We start from the raw sequence: 18,073 nt of genomic DNA on the forward strand, positions 1-18,073 counted from the left end.
TATAAGGATTCTCACTTCATAGACAAAAAATTTACTTCAAATAAACATAATTTTTTTTCTTTTTGAATACAGATTATATCTTTCTGATGGTTATGCTAGAAATTAAAAATGCACTAGTTTTTATATAGTGAAGTCCTAGCCAATATTCAAATACAGAATTAAAAGTTCATTGTTGAAAAGCTTACAGCTGAAGCATATTTTTATGGCTGAGAGCAGAGTTTTTATTGGATGGGGAGAATCGTATTCCCAGTGGCTTTTGAAAAACCCCCGTAGACCTCAAAATCAACTAGATCCAAATAATACTTCTTCCTGCAAGAGAAGGCCACTTAGTTAACTGAGAATATAAGACAAGTTAGAGGATAAAATAATATATGGGCAGACTGAGTCGAAAGGTACTTAACCTTCGAGTATGGCAAAATGATAAATTAGGCAGAATAACTGTAATGGCACTGAATCCTCGTTAGACACTTGAGTCTAATGCTATTGCTGAGAAGTAAAATAGGAAGAAACTGCCATATATTATTTGAATGAGATTTTAATCCACAGATACAGAGTTAGTGCTGTAGAATTTAAGATGTTCTATCAATTATTTATAATAAACTCTGTAATTAAATATATTTTTCATGGTCTTTCCTCTATTTGGATTGAGTACTTGTCTGAAAACTACTAAATTAATGAGCTTTTCATTGATCAATTTTAATATCTCAAGGGATGGATGTCCTTTACCGAGTAATAAATATATAAATAAGCCCTTGCAGAAAATTCCTTTAAATATGTTTATTATGCGTGGATTGAATAAGGCTTTTATTGGACTAAGCTGTCAGAGAGCTAGAAAACTGTTTTTGTTACAGTCAAGAAAATTTTAAGGAAAACGTTTTCAGGTTGGGTCAAAATATTGAAAGCCACTTTTTTTTTTTTAGCTTGGGAAACTGAGTATTTACTCTGAGTGTGGGTTAAAGCAACCTGTAGAATCTTTTCCTTGGATGTGCTGCTTTTTGGGAGTCTGTCATGTTATATCACCACCAAACAGTCACCTTCTTTTCAGTTTCACCCTTTTTAATAGAAATGTTAATGCATTCATCTAAGATAACTTATTTGTTTCATTTCTGTGTAAAGAGAACAGAGTTAAAAATGCTATTAAAGACAGACCATGAGGCACCTTGAGGCTTTCAAATTTCCACTGTGATTATTGCAAACAAGCATCAGTATCTTATACCTGAAGAGGGAAAATGAGGAGCAAAGGCAGCTAACAGTCTTAAAAGGAGGCTTTGCCAGTTAAGTCTTTATAGACTATTGATCAATAGCAACATTTTATTTAGTCACCAGAACTAACTACAAAGCTACACCTGACAGTGAAATTCCTGTCTGGCATAAAAGCCAGACTTCAGCCATACTCAATGCTGCCTCCCTCGTTCTGTCAGTTAGGGTCAGGATTAAAACCTTCATATTTTGGTCAGTCCCCTAAGTGGAATTTAAATCTTGGTCTCTGGTTCAGTAAATTTCTTTATGCATGAAATAGATGCCATGGTGGTACTTCCTGCATACTTTCCTTTGATATCTAATCTCTTTTAGGTGTACTCCAAGTATGAGATACTTCTTTCATTTTTTGTATTCCAAGTACCTTTGAAATATTCTTCGTTTAGGGCTGGGTTCTTCTGGGAAGTTCAAAGAAGATAACAGCTTATATTCAGGTCTAAAACTTTATAAAATTACAGTTGAGTCATAAAGCTGAAAGCCATGTTTTGTCCAAACAAGTCAAAAATAAGAGGGGGAAAACTCTACCATCAAACCACCCAGCCCTCTACTAATCTGTCATGGCAGTGCAGCACTGCCTGTCATCAGGGCTACATTATCTCATCTGGAATTCTAACAAATCTTATTCTTGATATTTAAAGTCTTGTCTCATTTCTTTGAGGAAGGCCACAGTCTATCTCTGCTTACCTAATGCAGAGCTCTGTTATTGAATATTGCAGATATTGTGCAGAGCATTGAATGTGACTGGTTGATCTTTGTAAAATTACCTTTCCAAGGTAAACCAATACCCTTTCGTTTTACAGAAAGAACAAGATCAAATGATTGCAGTGCCTTGGCTCTAAGCTCTAGGAAGTCTTCAAACTCTTTCATGTAATTCATAATCTGCATTGCAATCACCAGTGTAATAGATACCTAATTGGTAATTTTGGCCTAATTGGCAGTCATATTTAAGTTACTTTTGTCTCATCCTGCTGCTTATTTTGCTCTTTATTGTAATAATTTGATTTGCTCATTTGTCCTGATGAATTTCTGGTCCTTGCAATACTGCGTTGCTTGAGTGATTTGACTTCTGGCAGAGGTTATCAGTGAGTTTCTACTTAGTTTAAACCTTGGTGTTGGGTTCAATTGATAATGAGCCTCAGTGTAGGACTGATCTTGCTGGAGCTGTGTGTTAACTCTGTATTGTGAATGCTGACCTGCTGTAGAAGTGAGAAGCGTCTCTCCCTCCTGGTCTGATCAAGAATGACACCAGATATTTTGCAAGGCAGGTGAAAGTAACACAGTGCTTTTGAACTGCTGGATTTTTTGTGTTCCTGCCTGAAACACATCTCTAGTGAAAAGAGGGTGTATTGATTTGCTGTAACCACCTATTGACCTCTAAGCCCATTACATGAGTCACACAAGGGAACATTATTCTTTTTATCTTTTTGTTGTCATTACTTGTTGTTATGAGTCACATAAGATATATGTATGCTCTGTGTATAAACAACCTGCTTCATTCACTCTTAAGGTTCTTGCTGCTGTTTATTTTTCCATGTTTTCTAGAAAAAAATATTATCTTCCCATTTCTGTAGTTTGTATTCCAAAGTCAAATTGTGTTTAGTATGACAGTTTTATTGCATTTTTTGCACACCATCACAAGTGGGAAGCAAATGCCTTATAGAATACATACTTAATATTGTTTTACACATTGAAGTCTAAAAGAATTTTATCTCTTCTGAAATTGAACTTTAGAGGTGTGTGTAAGATAATTTCTGAGTTTTCTTCCATCAGTAATGGAATAACTTTTTTTTCCCTTACCTGGTTTTGAACTCACTGGTTCTGCTGGTTTGTTTGCAGTAGCTTAACGTTCAGTTATTTCTGGGTTTATACTTGATAAAAGCAGGTTTTTTTAATTAAATCTTCACAATGCTAAGTTTTTAGATGTAAAAGTCTTCTATTAGTTTCATAATCTCTACATTAAGTGACTTACTAAGTAATGAGTCTCTTAAGCTTAAACCTGGATTTGCAGGGCATGCATTTCAGAACCCACGCCTAAAAACAGTTTCTAGCAAATCTGATTGTGTGTCACAGACTGCTGTGTTGACCATCCTTTTTCTACCCTTGATAGAAGTGCTTTTCTTTGGATGGCCCTTGCTTTTTGCAGGCTGCCATTAGTGACATTACCGTTGGCTATAAAATGCTGTTAGCTGGTTGTATTATTTTTATGCAGTGTTATGTTCTTATTTTAAGACATGTAAGAAAATGCAGCAAACTGCTTGAATAACAAAAGCAGCAAGACGCTCCACTGCACATAATCTGCAGCAGTGCCTTGAATCCATCAGCAGTACATTGCTCTCCAGTGTCTTAAATTCCCAGTTGTGGATCTTAGTATCTTCAAGAGCACTTTGGAAGGATGCTTCGTTACAGTTGATGTTGTGCTTGTTTTCAGCTGTAGATCATGTGTTTGCATGAGAGCTTACACTCACAGAATGTGAATTTCTTTGGACTCTAGCATTCAAATATCTCATCTGTGTAATAACCGTAGTTTTCATAATAAAATTTTAATTTTCACTACCAGTGGTGAATGTAGAGTTATTTTTGTGGAAAATTATGACAGCAAAACTTTAATAGTAATAAGTAATGTAAAACTGTCTTAAAATGTATTTCTGGAGCTTATGATCCAACATTATCATGTCTACAGAACTGCAGCCACTGTAGAGGCTATAGCAAATATGTGTTGATCTAGAGCTTATTTCAGTCACTTTATTTTAATTTTACAAATTTAGAATTTCTCAAATACTGCAGTGTGCTTTCATGTGAGAGGGCCACTGAAAAAGTTATTTGGTGCAATTTTCAAAGCTGTTTTACTGGAAGCATTATTCCAACATTGGGTATATATGTATATATTTGATAACCTTTTATGGAATTATGCAAATAATTCCATTAAAATAATTTCATAAAATATCCATCTCAGAGGGCATTTCATTTGCATCTAATAGTACTGAAAGATCTAGAATGTGTGGGGGTTTTTATGACAACAGAAAATTGGGAAACAAGTTATCAAAGTATGAAGTCCAAAACTTAAACGTAAAAATAATGTTATATATTTGAATTCAGTCCTGGAGTTATGAAGCTTCATTATAACCCAACCAGACACCCACTTTCATTCGATATGCACTAGCATCTCTGAAGTGGATCTAAGGACTGTTTCTTCCTGGTTTGCAAGGGTTTTTTTATCCAGGAGCAACAGAAAAAAACTTTAGTGTGCATGGGAATAGGAACTATGACTTTCTTGCAGGAGAAGAAAAGAGTTTCTCAAATAGTGATTGTAGTTAAATCTCTCGCAGAATGGTTTCACTTTTTCAATCTAATGTGTTGTTTTTCCTTCTGTAAGTGGTTAATTTGGAAAATAATATTTTGTGAACGTAATTTGAGATACTATCACATAATAAATGGGCTTTTTGCTTCCAGAAGTAGTGGAATAAATTCAGACAGTTTGTGCTGACCTGTCACATGGGCTGTAAAGCTGGTTGTGTTCTGTCACCTTTGGAAAACTTTCCTCAGTTTATTTTGCAAGCACTTTTGCGGTTTGTGTAATGTGCCCACATAAAACATACAGAGAGGAGGCAAAGTACAAATAAAACAAGGGAAAATCCTGCTAAGGCAAATATTTTAATTTTTTTCCCCTCCAGAGTTTATTTTTAAAATCCTCACCCATACTGTCTATATCAGTATAACCCACTAGCTCAGAATAATTTTAAAGACAACTTTGCTACTGGTGAATTCATTGGGACTTCATATGATGGTTGGATGAAGTAAAAAGAAAGTAAAAGCAACATGTGATGCCCAGCATGTTCCTAGGAGAAATAGTTGTAATGGGGTTTGCAAGGGATGGGTTGCTGGCTTGGTTTTAATTATACATTTGCTGACTTGCTGGCTTTATTACTGAATCTGTCTTTGGTGGTTGAGTAATGTGTGCTTGTACGGAAGGCATTAATAGTAGCTTAAATAGGCTTTCGCATGCACACGGGGTTTCCAGTGGGAATGGTTTGAAATGGAGCGATTTCCTCACAGCCACCCATGGGGTGTCAGGTTTCCTGTGGGCAAGCACAGGCTCATATGAAAACAATCTGCTTGCGCCGACCCTGCCCTCCTGAGCGGCCACGGGCCCGTGGTGGCTTTGTACAGCACTGGTTGCTTTTACAGCTCCAAAACCTGTTCAGTGACTAAATAGCCACCTTTCTGTTCAAGGGGAAGGAAAAGGGGCGAGTGAGGGGTTTTGGTCTGGGATTTCTGCAGCCTCAGGGGTGGTGGTGGTTTTCCAGCGGGGAGGCCTCCAGGAAGGGGGAGTGTGCTTGGCTGCAGAGCAACACCAGGGCTGCTGGAAGGGAGGATGCTGATTACAATAATAAACAAATGCTGGAGATAGATTACCACACAGCTGTCAGAGCAGACAGGACCAAAGGAGGAGATCCCCAGTGAAGGCTTTGGAGGTTGCAGCAGGATCCTTTGCTGGACTTTTTTTTTTTTTTTCCTAAACAAAGGAAGTTATTTTTTAGACGACTTTTAATAGGTCTTGGCTTTCTGTGGTGCATCATCTCCAGGGTGAAGTGGGCTGGAGGTGCCTGGTTACTACCATAGCAGCACCAACCCATGGTTGGCTGGCTGGCTGCAAGGAAGGCACGGAGAGGAGAGGAGAGATGGCCTCCTGTCTGCTCACACTGCTGTGTCTCCTAGGATGAAATGTGTCATCCATTTTAATTTCTCTGAGAAGCTGGCTTTTGATGCTTTCTGTAGACAGAAATTTCTCTGGGGAGTTTTCTTTTTATCCTACATATTTTTTTTTCCCTTGAATGGACCAACATGGAAGGACTCGTTCCTCCTCTCCCCCCATCATATACCAGAAGATTATAGCTTCTCTTGTTTGTGGTCACTGAGACCAAACACTGAGCTTGAGGCCCGCAAGAAGCACTTGGATCCTGCAGGCCATTGCTGAGGTGAGCTGGAGGCAGTCCTGGGGAGATGTGGAGACGAGGAGATCCCCACAGAGCTATGGGGTCAGGTTAACCCTGCAACGAGCATCACCCAGTGTCAGCAGCTCAATCCCAGGTGCCCAGCCCGTGAGAAGGAACAGGGACAGGGAGGCTGTGACAATGGCACTGTGTGAACTGTTCCTGGGGGAGCACAGTCCAGGAGAGGGGCACGCGCAGGAACACCTGGAGAATTTTGGGACTATATAGCTGGAAAAAGAGAGGAACCTTTTGAAGGCTATAGACCTGGCTTGGAGGACGTACCAGGAAAATGTAGGCTTCGGAGGACACTTAATGATGATTGGCCTGAACTTCAGCTTACGTGAGTTGCTGACAAAAGTTGAAAAGGTATGATAGGCAGTTGCATATACTTGTGCCTTTGGAAAAGGCTATGTATGCCTTTGAAAACTACGCAATAAATAAAAAGGTCAAGTTGATGTTTAACTTAGGTTTTCTGTGTTGCTGTTAATGTCCTCATGTGCCCTCTGTTTATAGAAATCTGATGCTGCTTCTCTTCCCTGTTTCAGGTCCTACAAAATAACTTTTAGAGCATGTCCTCTGATTGTGGGCATCCTCAGGGTTTTTTTTGTCTTATTTGGGGGGGTCTTTGTTTGTTTGTTTTTAATTCCATAGAAATGAAGAAAAGTTTGGGCTTTGCTAAGTTAAGGGTATAAGGGAACATTTCACGATGCCTGTGACCTTGTTGCACTGTTGACATAAAGCAAGTGCTCAGCAATTTGCTGTTAAATTTAGTTGAATGTTATGGAAGATCTCATGATGGCTTCCAATGAATATGCATCTTTTCCCATTTTTTCATTTGTTCTTCTTTTATTCAAACTTGTTACTCTTTCTCTTACCAGGTTTTTTGGTAACTAACGCTGAGAGGCTTGACTTTGCAGTGATTGTACTGATGAACGAGAGATATGAGAATGTTAAAAATCAGATTGTTTTCATCTATTTCTCAGTACTTGCAGTGATATCTCAATTGAATGTTTGTAACCATTGTTAGATTGGCTTTGCGTACTATATTATTGTTTACTTATTAAGAAAAATAATATTTCACCATACAAACTTCCTGTGTCCTGCAAGATCAGAGCACACAACAAAACATATAGTAATTTATTTACAAATTAGGATAAAACACTGTAAAACTGCGGTCACATGGCAGGAGAGCAGATTGTAAAGTCTGATTCTGTGGTTTTCTAAACTTCAGTATGTTCTGTTTTTTAAATGTAAATCAGCCTCCTCTGTAGCTGCCAGTTTGCCAGCCTCATTTACTGGAGAGGGGTACGCTCGAGACAGATACTGAATAGTATCCCAGCATGACTCTTCCAAAATTAGCTGAGAGTAACACCAAAAGCATTTGTGATACCATTTCTTCACTTGTGTAGGCCACTTCCTCCTGTCTTACTCCCAGTCTGTCATCTGATCTTCACTCTTAACTGCTTCTCTTGTAACTGCTGTTGGTAGCCTGTAAAGATTAGGACACATCCTGGACTGTGAGATGTTTCCTGACATCATTAAGACACAAGTTTTGAAACCAGTGATTCTAAAGTTTTGTGAATCATGCTAGCACTGGCTCTGCAGACTCCAGGCTCTCCCTTGTGACTTTGAATGTTCCAGTGTTGATTTCATCTACAGAGAAACTGATCATAGTAATTCTCAACAAACCCAAACCTTACAGGTCTCCCAGCTCTTCTGTATTTTTTAGCCTGAAGCTTGCTGTGAAATTTTGTTGTCTACTGTGCTGAAATTTTTAATTTGTAATGCAACATAGGAGGATGCTTTGGTGCTGGAGGACAAAGTGAACATTTTATTTGGTGGACTTTGACCACAAATTCTAAAATTTTAATCTATGCTTATTAAGCAAGTTATTCTTCTTTTTTTTTTTTTTTTTTTTAACAAGCTCCCCTCCTCCTCCCCTGCTTCATCTCTCCCTCTTATGGTTCCCCACACACCCATCCTGTTCTTCCTATGGAATTCTCTGCCAGGAGAAACAGCATTATGACAGCAATCCTGGCTTGCAAGCTACTTTCAGCTTTCTGGATTTATTAATGTATGTTCTACAGAAAGAATTATGAGCGCTGTTGCTGTGGTTGTAATGCAGAAGCCAGATGGCATTTGCAGAAGCTTGCACGACACTCCCTTCCTATGCAAGAGCAGAGTCACATTACACTGCAGTAGGCAGGGCTGCTTTGACTTTGTTCAGTCACAATTATGTGACTGCTGGAATTAGTATTAATGCATTTTCGGTGCCTCTCAGATGTTGAGTCAATGCCATGCAATGAAGGCACAGAGGTTGTTGAAGGCAGGCTGGCATTCTCAGCCTTCCTGTAAGTGCATCATCGTTCTTGTGATGAAATGAATCTTTACCTACACCGTATGTCACCTCTTATGGTACTATCCATGAGGCTTAAGTGCAAATCATTGGAATGGCATTGGAATGGGCTGTCCGGGGAGGTAGTGGATTCTCTATCTTAAATACCTCCATCCAGGTATTTAAGAGGAGACTGGAAGTGGCACTTAGTGCCATAGTCTGGTAACTGTGGTGGTAGTGGATCAAGGGTTGAACTTGGTGACCTCAGAGGTCCTTTCCAACCCATCTGATTCTACGATTCTAAGTCCAGATAACTTTTTAGAAACCTGAAGTGTTGATGCAAGGCTCTTGGTAATAGAAGTCTTTGAAAATTAGATGTGAAAAATGTCCCAGCGTGGTTTTTTCCCAACAAAGTTTTGTTTTTTCTTCATGAAGTATCTGAGAGATTAAGTAGGAATTAAATTTCCATCACATCTAAAGCCAACTGCTCTCTAAATTGCTCTAATCTTACACTATAGTCTCAGTGGCTGTAGTGATGCCCAGCCTGGTGTGTGTATCACACTTGAGATTTTTGATGTTCATCTTTATACACAATTCTGCCACTGGTGGATTTATGGTCATGGGAATCCTTCCCAAAGGTTTGCAATGTGTGCTGCTCTTCTGAATGTGAATTCATTACAAATAGATTGCTCAACAGCAACTGCTACTGCAGGCCTCTGAAAGAGCAAATGTGATGAGCCCTTCTAAAGGCATCACTGTCCTCTGACACCAGAGACTCCCTCTATGAGATTTTTTTGAACATTTTTTTACAAGAACATCCCTTTCTCCCTGCTATCCCCAGGATTTTTAAGGAAGAGATCAATAAAATCCCAGTTTCCCTTTCTCTATGACCATCCTCTATCATACCCTGATTCTTACTCCCATCTTAACAGTCATCAAAAAGTAGAAAGTTCCCAATGAAGCAGAGGCTAAAAGGAACATCTGACAAGGCAGTGGTCCCAGAGGTGATTGGCAGCACCAGGTAGAATTTCTCTGGTTCAAGATAGACTAAACAATCTGCTATTTAAAAAAAAAAAGAAGTCCATTCCCTTGCTACCTGCTGTGAGACTTCGAAGAATGACGTTCTGTCTGTCGTCTTTGCCATACAGCTATGTCATTTGGTTGCACTGACATTTTTCTTCCAGCTGTTTCTGCAGATATTTTGATGAACAGTCATCACATTTATTCCTGACCTGTGACAGAGGCAATTGCAGCATTTCTGTAACTATGTCTTTGCTGACGTGGGCGTTGTAGGTGAAGGCAGTAGTTTTTGGGGGACTTTCAATTCTGTGTACCTGCACCAAGTCTGCTGATATGTTCCAGTCACAGGCATGATTTGTATTGGGGTGAAGTACAAAACTGTCCTGGTGAAATAGCCCAGAAGTAACCTTTGCTAGGGAAAATGCAGTTTTTCAAGCTTTTTTCGTTCCTGAAGACTCAACTTCAACCTCACTAACTCCTTTTAAGATGTACATATAGTTTGAAAGCTGCAACAGCTTACCTGTATCTAGCTTGTACCTGGGGATTAAAATGGTGTTGCAGTCTGTGTACCAACACTAGTCTTGTTGCACAGCATCAGCATTGTACCTATATGTCCTTTTCTTGCAAGCCTTATGTGGTTTGTGCAGCATAACTTGCCATCCCTGCTCCGTGGTCAGATGTTTGTGAAGATTGAGTGGAATTCTGTTTCCTAGTAAACATAAAAATGATTAAAAATTGGAGTGTAATGCAGAATTCTGCTTTTTACTGTGGGTTTAAAAACCATTGGAGTAAAACGTTGGTAAATCCTGTATGTAACTGACTTAAAATCCCCTATGAAGTTAGAATTTGGTAGAGAATGCTGTTGACCTTGTTCTTGAGAGATTAAGTCAAGTTTTGTTCTTATATTTAGTAAAAAAAATATTAAGCGTTCTTGATAATAGAATCTGTAATGTTATAGGAAAATCTGTTTATTTACCTTACAGAATAAAATAACTTCCCTGTTTTCGATCTTTGTATCATAACTCCACAGCATTTTAAAATATGCAAAATGTTATTCTGTTGAATTATCACTATCAAAAATGCTGGAGTGTTCTTCCACTAGTTGTGGTTTTGTCTTCAACAGAAGGGTTTGGGCCCTTTAAAGAGGGACATACTTTTCCAGTGTTACTGTCTTCACTGGTATATTGCCATTATAGACAAATAAAATCTGAAAAAATGTGAGTGGAAGTGAATGTGCTAATAACTTAGAGGCTTGCAGAGTGAATTAGAGGCCCTCTGGGCTCATCATTTAGAAAAAAGACAAGAGAATGCCCGTTGTCATGGGAATGCTGTTGGTTTGGTTTAGAGTTATTTTGCCTTTATACAGTACTAATAGTTTCCAAATGACAATTATGCCTAGTGTTGCAACTGTTTTTAACAGATCCTTGCAGTCTGTAAGGGGGAAAGAAAAGACAAAAGTTTAATAGTTGGTTGATCTTGGAGTTGGGCTCACAAAGTTTGGTTCTATTCCAGTCTTGGTCATATGTCTTCTTTTACCCTGGACACATCACTCTGGTCTGCCTTTGGGCTGTTTTGGCAACTTCAGGTGGAGTCAACTGTGTCTTTGGGTCCTTTTCAGTATTGCTATCTGTAGCATTACTGAGTGGAACATACCATATTTATACCTTCTTTAAAGATACCTGCTCTTCAGTTGACATCATATGATAATTTAGAATTTTATTTTATAGAAATTAAAGTAAGAAGTAGGTTTCTTATTATGGAGACAAGGCTTAAAATCAAATCCAAACATAAAATGAAGTCTTGAATCCTACATGACGAGGGATAAAGAAGGAGAGAAGCCAAGAAGCCAAAGAAGGTTCAGAAAGAAAATAAGGGGAATTTTGAAATTACCAGACCAAAGGGGAAAAGACAGGCAGCACTTTGATCTTAATACTTAAAAGCAATTTAAGGAAAGTGACAATCTTCTTAATAGTCTGGCTAGGGTGAAGTACATATCTAAATGCCAATCTGGTTGTTTCTTCTCCTTTCTATCTTTCAAAACTTTCACCTTGATTTATATATAGAAAGAATTCTTTCCTCAGAGGGCATTCTTTTAATTTAGGACCTTAATCCTTCAAGCAGTTGGGCATGTAAACAAGTTTGTTGCCCACATACAATAAATTATCAATCCAGTTTAACAGATAGGTACACATAAATATTTTCAAAATTAGGGAAATGTGACATCTCTATAGTAATGCTTCAAAAAATTAGGTTGATAAAGCAAGAAGTCTACTTCTGTTTACAGTATATTTCTTTAGGTTTCCTTTTTCCTTCTTTTTTTTCTGTTGTGTTTTTGCTGGTTTTTTTCCTCTCCCCTTTTATTTGTTCTACTTGCACTGGGAGATCCCCTTTGCATTGGGCTAACAACAGTGATGGTATTTCATGGTTGTATCACCCTCTTTATGTGGCAAAAGCAACAGAATTTTTAACTCCTCTCCTCCTGCATCCTCCAGTGTGTTGTCCCTGTGATTCTGAATATGGGAACTTCCATGTGATAACAGGGAAGTGTTTATAATTTATTCTAAAGTATTGCAAAATTTAAATTGGATTAACTCTTATTAGAATTAATCCTCAGTGGGACCTGAGCAGAGATAATAAACTTCTTTCATCCTCCCCTTTTTTTTTTTTTGCCACATAGAGGACAATAGAGAATCAAAGATCAAAAAAAGGGTGGAAGAAAGAGGAAATAATAGATCAGGATGAACATGAATTGGTATATTTACAGAATGGTTATAGTTCTTCACACTTTGAAGAAAGAAATTCTAAGGGAAGACAGTCACATGTTTACAAATCTCATAAGAATTGAAAGATTTTGATAACACCATGAATAAAGGAGATTATTACCAATTACAGTAGATAGTTAGGAGGAGATGGGAGCCCATCATCCTTGTTAGCCTTCCAACAGAGGACAATATCTGAATAAAAATCTGGATCTTCTATATCGTTAGGGTAGAGGAACTAATTTATTGTGTCCATCTCTTGCCATTAGTAATTTTTTAAATCCCACCTTCTTGCTGCTCTTCTTCCATGTGCACATTGATGTGGGGTATGTTATTTGAATTTCTCTCCATCTTTTTTGAGGACTGTGATTAATTTACATTTATTAACTTTATCTGTCCCATTGGTTTATCCATCAGCTGGCAGTGCTATTTTTTCCCCCAGGAAAATGGAAATCAGAAAAGAGAAAGAGAACTTAATTAGCAAACTTTATTCTTTGAACTGAATTGTGTCAACACTGTTGTCACAGATGGGACTCAAGAATGTTAACAGCAGGCTTACTGTGCCTTAATCAATGTAACATGATAACTGGGAAGTGCAAGAATCAAACCTCACTTTGAATAAAACATTTTTGAGCATGTATGATGAAATGTCCTCTCAAGTATAATCAAAGAACTGTTTTATGAAGGTTTTAGAATGAATGGGTTTAGATTAATATTGTGGTTGTAGAATGGAAGATTAGAGATCAATTTGTTTTCAATGAAGTTGCGTTCTGTGACTTTGAAGAGTTAAAGAAGTATATTTGACATGATCAGGCTTTTGTAGCACAGAGTAGTGTGCATTTAGAATTGTAACTGCTCTATGTGGTTGTACCTCCTGCTGTGTGGGATTGAGCTGGTTTTCACTGCATCTACATGTGTTAAAGATGTGAGGTCAGGAGCTGCAAATGTTTTTGGATAAGCACCTAATTCAGCTGATGACTCTGCTGTCTTATTTTGGTTGGTTGATTATCAGACACTTCCGTTGTGCTTTCTCATTTTAAATGTCATTGTTTGTATCTGCGCTCAGAATGGTGATTTTTATCAGGTGTTTTAAAGACAGAAAAAGTGTCTTTTTAACTGATTTAGAATACTGAATCTCAGGGCAAAGAATAGGTTGTTGTCCAAAGTCACAGAGTAGCTCATCTGGACAGCCAGACCTTTGCTGATGCCTCCCTGTCTCACATCCTTCCCCACTGCCCCACCTCTCCTTCCCCCACTTCTCCAGCGATATCTTGACTTCTTTTTGCTTTCTTCCCTAACTCAAGAAAGCTTTCATACTATCTCAAATTCATAGATACTTTCCACTGTAATTTGTAGATGTGCAAGCAACCGTTCTAAGACGAAGGACTACATCTTTAGGATGGGGAGGTACAAGAGCCTCCTCCTGTTCTGCTTTTGGCAGCAGATGGTGATTACTGAGGAGTGGAAAAATAAAAACCTTTAAGGGATTTCAGTTATTTAATTTCTTCCTTTGATAAAGAAGTTTATGTACATCTGCATCAAGTTCCTGTCATAATCTTTGATGATTAATCCTGTTGAGACAACCAGTACACCTTCTGTCTTTACACATATTTACATTGCTTTATTAGAGTATACATAGATGCATGGATGTCAGAAAGCATTGGCAGTGGTGCAGGAAGTTTTATTTGCTCTTATAATGTGTTTTAAAAATAATACTGTGCTCAGTTAGATGAGGACAACATCTGTAATGTGTTTCTTGAGGCAGATGGTAGATGAGAGAATAACATGGGTATAATTTCTAAGGGGAGGAGAAATGAGTCAGCTGAATGAAAATCACAAGCACTTCTTTTTTTTTTTTTTTTTTTCAGTATTTACTGAGAAATTTAGATTGTAATACCTCCTGCTGTTTTATGTCTACCTCTCTATATATTTCAGGCCATGGTGTACAGTAGTTTAATTGTAAAAATGGACCTGTGGTTGTTGTAGTCATTTAGATGCAGTTTAAGGACATAGATTTTAGTGAAAAGCTTTCATTATGTATGACCTAGAGTATTACATGGAGTTAGAATTTCACTGGACTGTGTAAGGTTTCTGGAATGTTTTGTTTCAAAGAAGAAAGAGCCAACATAGCTAAGGCTGTATCTGTGTAATTTCTGAAAAGGAAATGACTTCTAGAGCATTTGCAAATGCCACACTGTGTGAAATGCGTGGGTGAGCAATAGACAATTAGTTACCTTCAGTGCTACAAAACATAACACCACAGAACTTCGTGTTTGTAGTTCTATTTCCTGTATCACGGTCTTGGATGACTTTTAGGCTCCTTTTCTCACACTTAAGGAAGCGAGACCTTTTATATTGACGTTAATGAGGTTGCAGGTTTTCTCATCTGTGTCTTTCATCAGGGTCACCCAAGAAAGACAGAATACATCAGAATACACACTCTGTCCTAATGCTTAGGACTACTAATGAGAATAAGCCCTCCCCTCCTTTACTTATAGCACTAAGATGTTTGAACTTTTCTTACTGGTATTTCAGGACATCCAAGCTGAGATTGATGCCCACAATGACATCTTCAAAAGCATTGATGGAAACAGACAGAAGATGGTGAAAGCCTTGGGGAACTCTGAAGAAGCTGCTCTGCTCCAGCACCGGCTTGATGACATGAACCAGCGCTGGAATGACCTGAAGGCAAAGTCAGCTAACATCAGGTGAGTAATGAAAACATCAAGGTGTGAATAGGGCACAGTTCCTCTCTTCTAAAAGGCTTGAGAAATTTGACCACAGCATTGAAGTGAAATAGCTGTTCTCTTTCAGAAAGGACTCTTAAGTGCAAATATAAAGTCTTGGTGAACTTGTTCACCAGGTAGGCTTAACTACTTCTTCTTCTTGTCTCTCTAGAGCCCCACGCTCATTACTTGCCAATCTTGTACCAAAATTTCCACAAAGTACATTGATACACAATAAGGTAAAACTCAACAGCAATGTCAGTGAAATAATTCTGTGAATCTGCCATTACTTTGAAGAGAAATCAGGAGTTTGTTTCTGTTTTTACTCCTGAAATTAGTGATTTGATAGGACTTGCATCTTAAGTGTCTTGCTCCATGTAATTGGTATTAGATTTTTTTAATTGTTGCTATTCAATTAAGAAATGTTTTCAAATACTAATTTAGGAATACATTTTAGAGGTGCCAAGCTCAAGTGTAGTAATTGTTAAAACTTTGTGATGTAATTTCTGAAGTAGATGCGGCCATATTCATTAATATGAATCAAATTCTACAGGAAAATTAATTGTATGGAAAATAGTTTCTAGAGCTTTTAATTGCAACTGCTTACTTGTTGGTTTAAGAAAATTCTTAATGTTTTAATGGAGCAGGAGAACGTTAAGCATCCATATGAATTTTACGAAGGCCAGAAAAATGATCTGAGCTTGAAATTCAGGCACAAGAGTTTCAGAGTGAGATGGAGGGGAAAATGTGACCAACCTGCTAAACAGTTAAATGAAACAGGTAAATCAACTCTGTGAAAGCCCACAGATACCAAGGAACCCAAGGAATAAAGCAGTTTGGTGTAGGGGCTTGCAGAGGCTGGCTTCACCACATAAGTAGTTTAATGCAAGAGCTGTTTAACTTGGCTTGTTATGAGCTCTACTCACAAGTAGGCCAACGTGAGAGCAAGATGAAAACATGCTCTTAAGAGAATAACTTATCAACTGTGGAGTCCTAGCAAGAACCATTCAGTTGCTTGACCGTTCCTTGGGTTGGTCATAATTTGGGAGAAATTTGTGGCCAAGAAATTGTGGGCCTTCAAGCCATTCACTGTGGACAACTATGAGTTCCAAAGCTGTAATGCCGAAAGAATGATTGTGCAGTCAATGCTCAGAAAAGTGAGAATACATGCTTTTCTGAATACAGACCCATTTCACTTCTGTGTAGATATGGCATGTGTATCCCTGTAGGCGGCATTAACATGTTTGTTGCTCCGCTGATACCTGCGGTGCTGCAGAGCCACATGTCACTGAGTTCAAAGTGGAAGATGGGCAAGAAAGAGAATACTGGTGCAAATCTAATACAAGTAAATTAACCTTTCAAATCCCAGTCACTACTGAAAAGTGGCAATTTCTGAGTTCCTGTATTTTGCACTGTTCTTTGATTGCAGACCGCTTTCATAAGGAAAAACCAAAGCACAGAACTGTTATGAAGTCTGTTTGCCTTGAATTTTTGCCTTCTTGATGTATCTTTTTACAAGGATGAATCGGAAAGCTAAACTGTTTGGATGAGTGTAGTGAGAACAGCATATATAACTGCGTTAGATGCTAGGACTGATGACTGAAAAACTGATTGTTTTGTTATGGATTTCAACTTGGGATAGTGCTTCTAAATTCATGCTTCTCTAAGTTTTTTAGAATATTTTCAGGTGTATGTAAATTCTGATTATGCTGATTTTTAATTGCTGAAAGTACTGCTTTCCCATACAGAGATAGTGTCAGTCACTGTGTTGACTTTATTTTCTTGCTACTCTAACTAAAGAGAGTTGCAAACTGGAAAAGTAGCGCTCTTGTAACATATTTTTAAATACTTGGAAGGTAATTAAACCTGTACTTGTAGTGAGTATGACACCAACTGAGAGGACTATATCTCTCTTTGGAATTACTTTAGACTTTTTTATGCTTCTTTCTTTTTCTCTCTTTATTATCTTATTCCCAGGAAGAAAACAAAGTTACAGATTTCTGGGAGCCTGCATTTTAAAGCCAAATGTTTAGGAGAGATTATTTTCTCCTGGGGCAGGAGGTGTGAGGATGTTAGTGTTTGGGGGAGGGTAGAGCTAGGAGTTTGGAAGAAATGGACAAGGAGTATATTTAGACCACCCACCAATTGCTTTTTGTTCCCTCTGTTCCCTTGTCACTCAGCAGGAAAAGTGCTGCCTCCGTAGCAGAATCAAAACCTGAGGTGGTCTCCAGCTGTGAAGAGAGCCTCTCAGGGTCAACAGAAGGGGAGTGTGTCAGAGTTGCTGTTCTTTTGGATGATTTTATTTAGGCTGGGAGGAACGGGGATGCTCTCAATCTGATCAGTTGGATGGGAGCATCTGTGTTTTTCAGGCTCATCCAGAATTCCCTTAGGAGTGCTTTTGAATACCAGGTGGTTGATGCTGGTGAGTATGTGTGCTCCAACCAGTGCTCAAAATCAATCATCTCTAACCGACCTCTTTTTGAGTAAATTCTTAAGCCATGTCTTGACCTGGTAAATTGCCAAGACTGCCAATTCTTTTATCATGTGAGCACAAACACCTGAAGCTTTGTTTGCAGGTTGTTTATTAGTAGAAGTACCAATTCCAAAACAAAGGCCAGAAATCCTGACTGAGAACAAACAAGCCCAAGAAATATTTCAGAACTTCAGCATAGTTTATTTTCTCTCTGATAATGTCTGTATGACAAATGTAAAGGTGATACCAAAGCTTTACATTGAAATGTAAATTGGAGCATATGTTGGTTCCATTGCTCCTGTGCAGCATTTGATTTGAATGGGGTTTGCTGAATGTGTGTCTTTGCTCCTCAAGAGAATTGAATGCTTCTGTCTACTCTTTAACTGCTGCATCTTGCTTTTATTTTCAGTATGGCTTTTGTAAGATTAGAAGGGTAATATTCAGGAAAAATCCAGGCTGATGTGATATATTTTTCTCTTTATTTTTTTCTCTTTAATACCTTTCTGAACTTT

At 38.2% G+C, this 18,073-nt stretch overlaps 1 protein-coding gene across 11 annotated transcripts in view; it reads left to right on the forward strand.

The window, feature by feature from the left end:
* The window catches only part of UTRN (utrophin), a 389,435-nt gene that overhangs the window by 248,581 nt on the left and 122,781 nt on the right, over positions 1 to 18,073 (forward strand). For 9 of the 11 annotated variants that reach the window (XM_050314411.1, XM_050314404.1, XM_050314409.1 and 6 more), the window contains one exon: positions 14,898 to 15,070. In XM_050314411.1, coding sequence (XP_050170368.1) covers positions 14,898 to 15,070 — 173 coding nt within the window. Of the gene's footprint in view, positions 1 to 5,699; positions 6,234 to 6,276; positions 6,615 to 14,897; positions 15,071 to 18,073 lie in introns of those variants that run through there. The other 2 variants (XM_050314414.1, XM_050314413.1) reach the window with 2 other exon arrangements.

This window comes from Myiozetetes cayanensis, unplaced genomic scaffold (assembly GCF_022539395.1).
Source record: "Myiozetetes cayanensis isolate MyiCay16 unplaced genomic scaffold, myiCay2020 scf2-11, whole genome shotgun sequence".
Classification (NCBI taxonomy): Eukaryota; Metazoa; Chordata; class Aves; order Passeriformes; family Tyrannidae; genus Myiozetetes; species Myiozetetes cayanensis.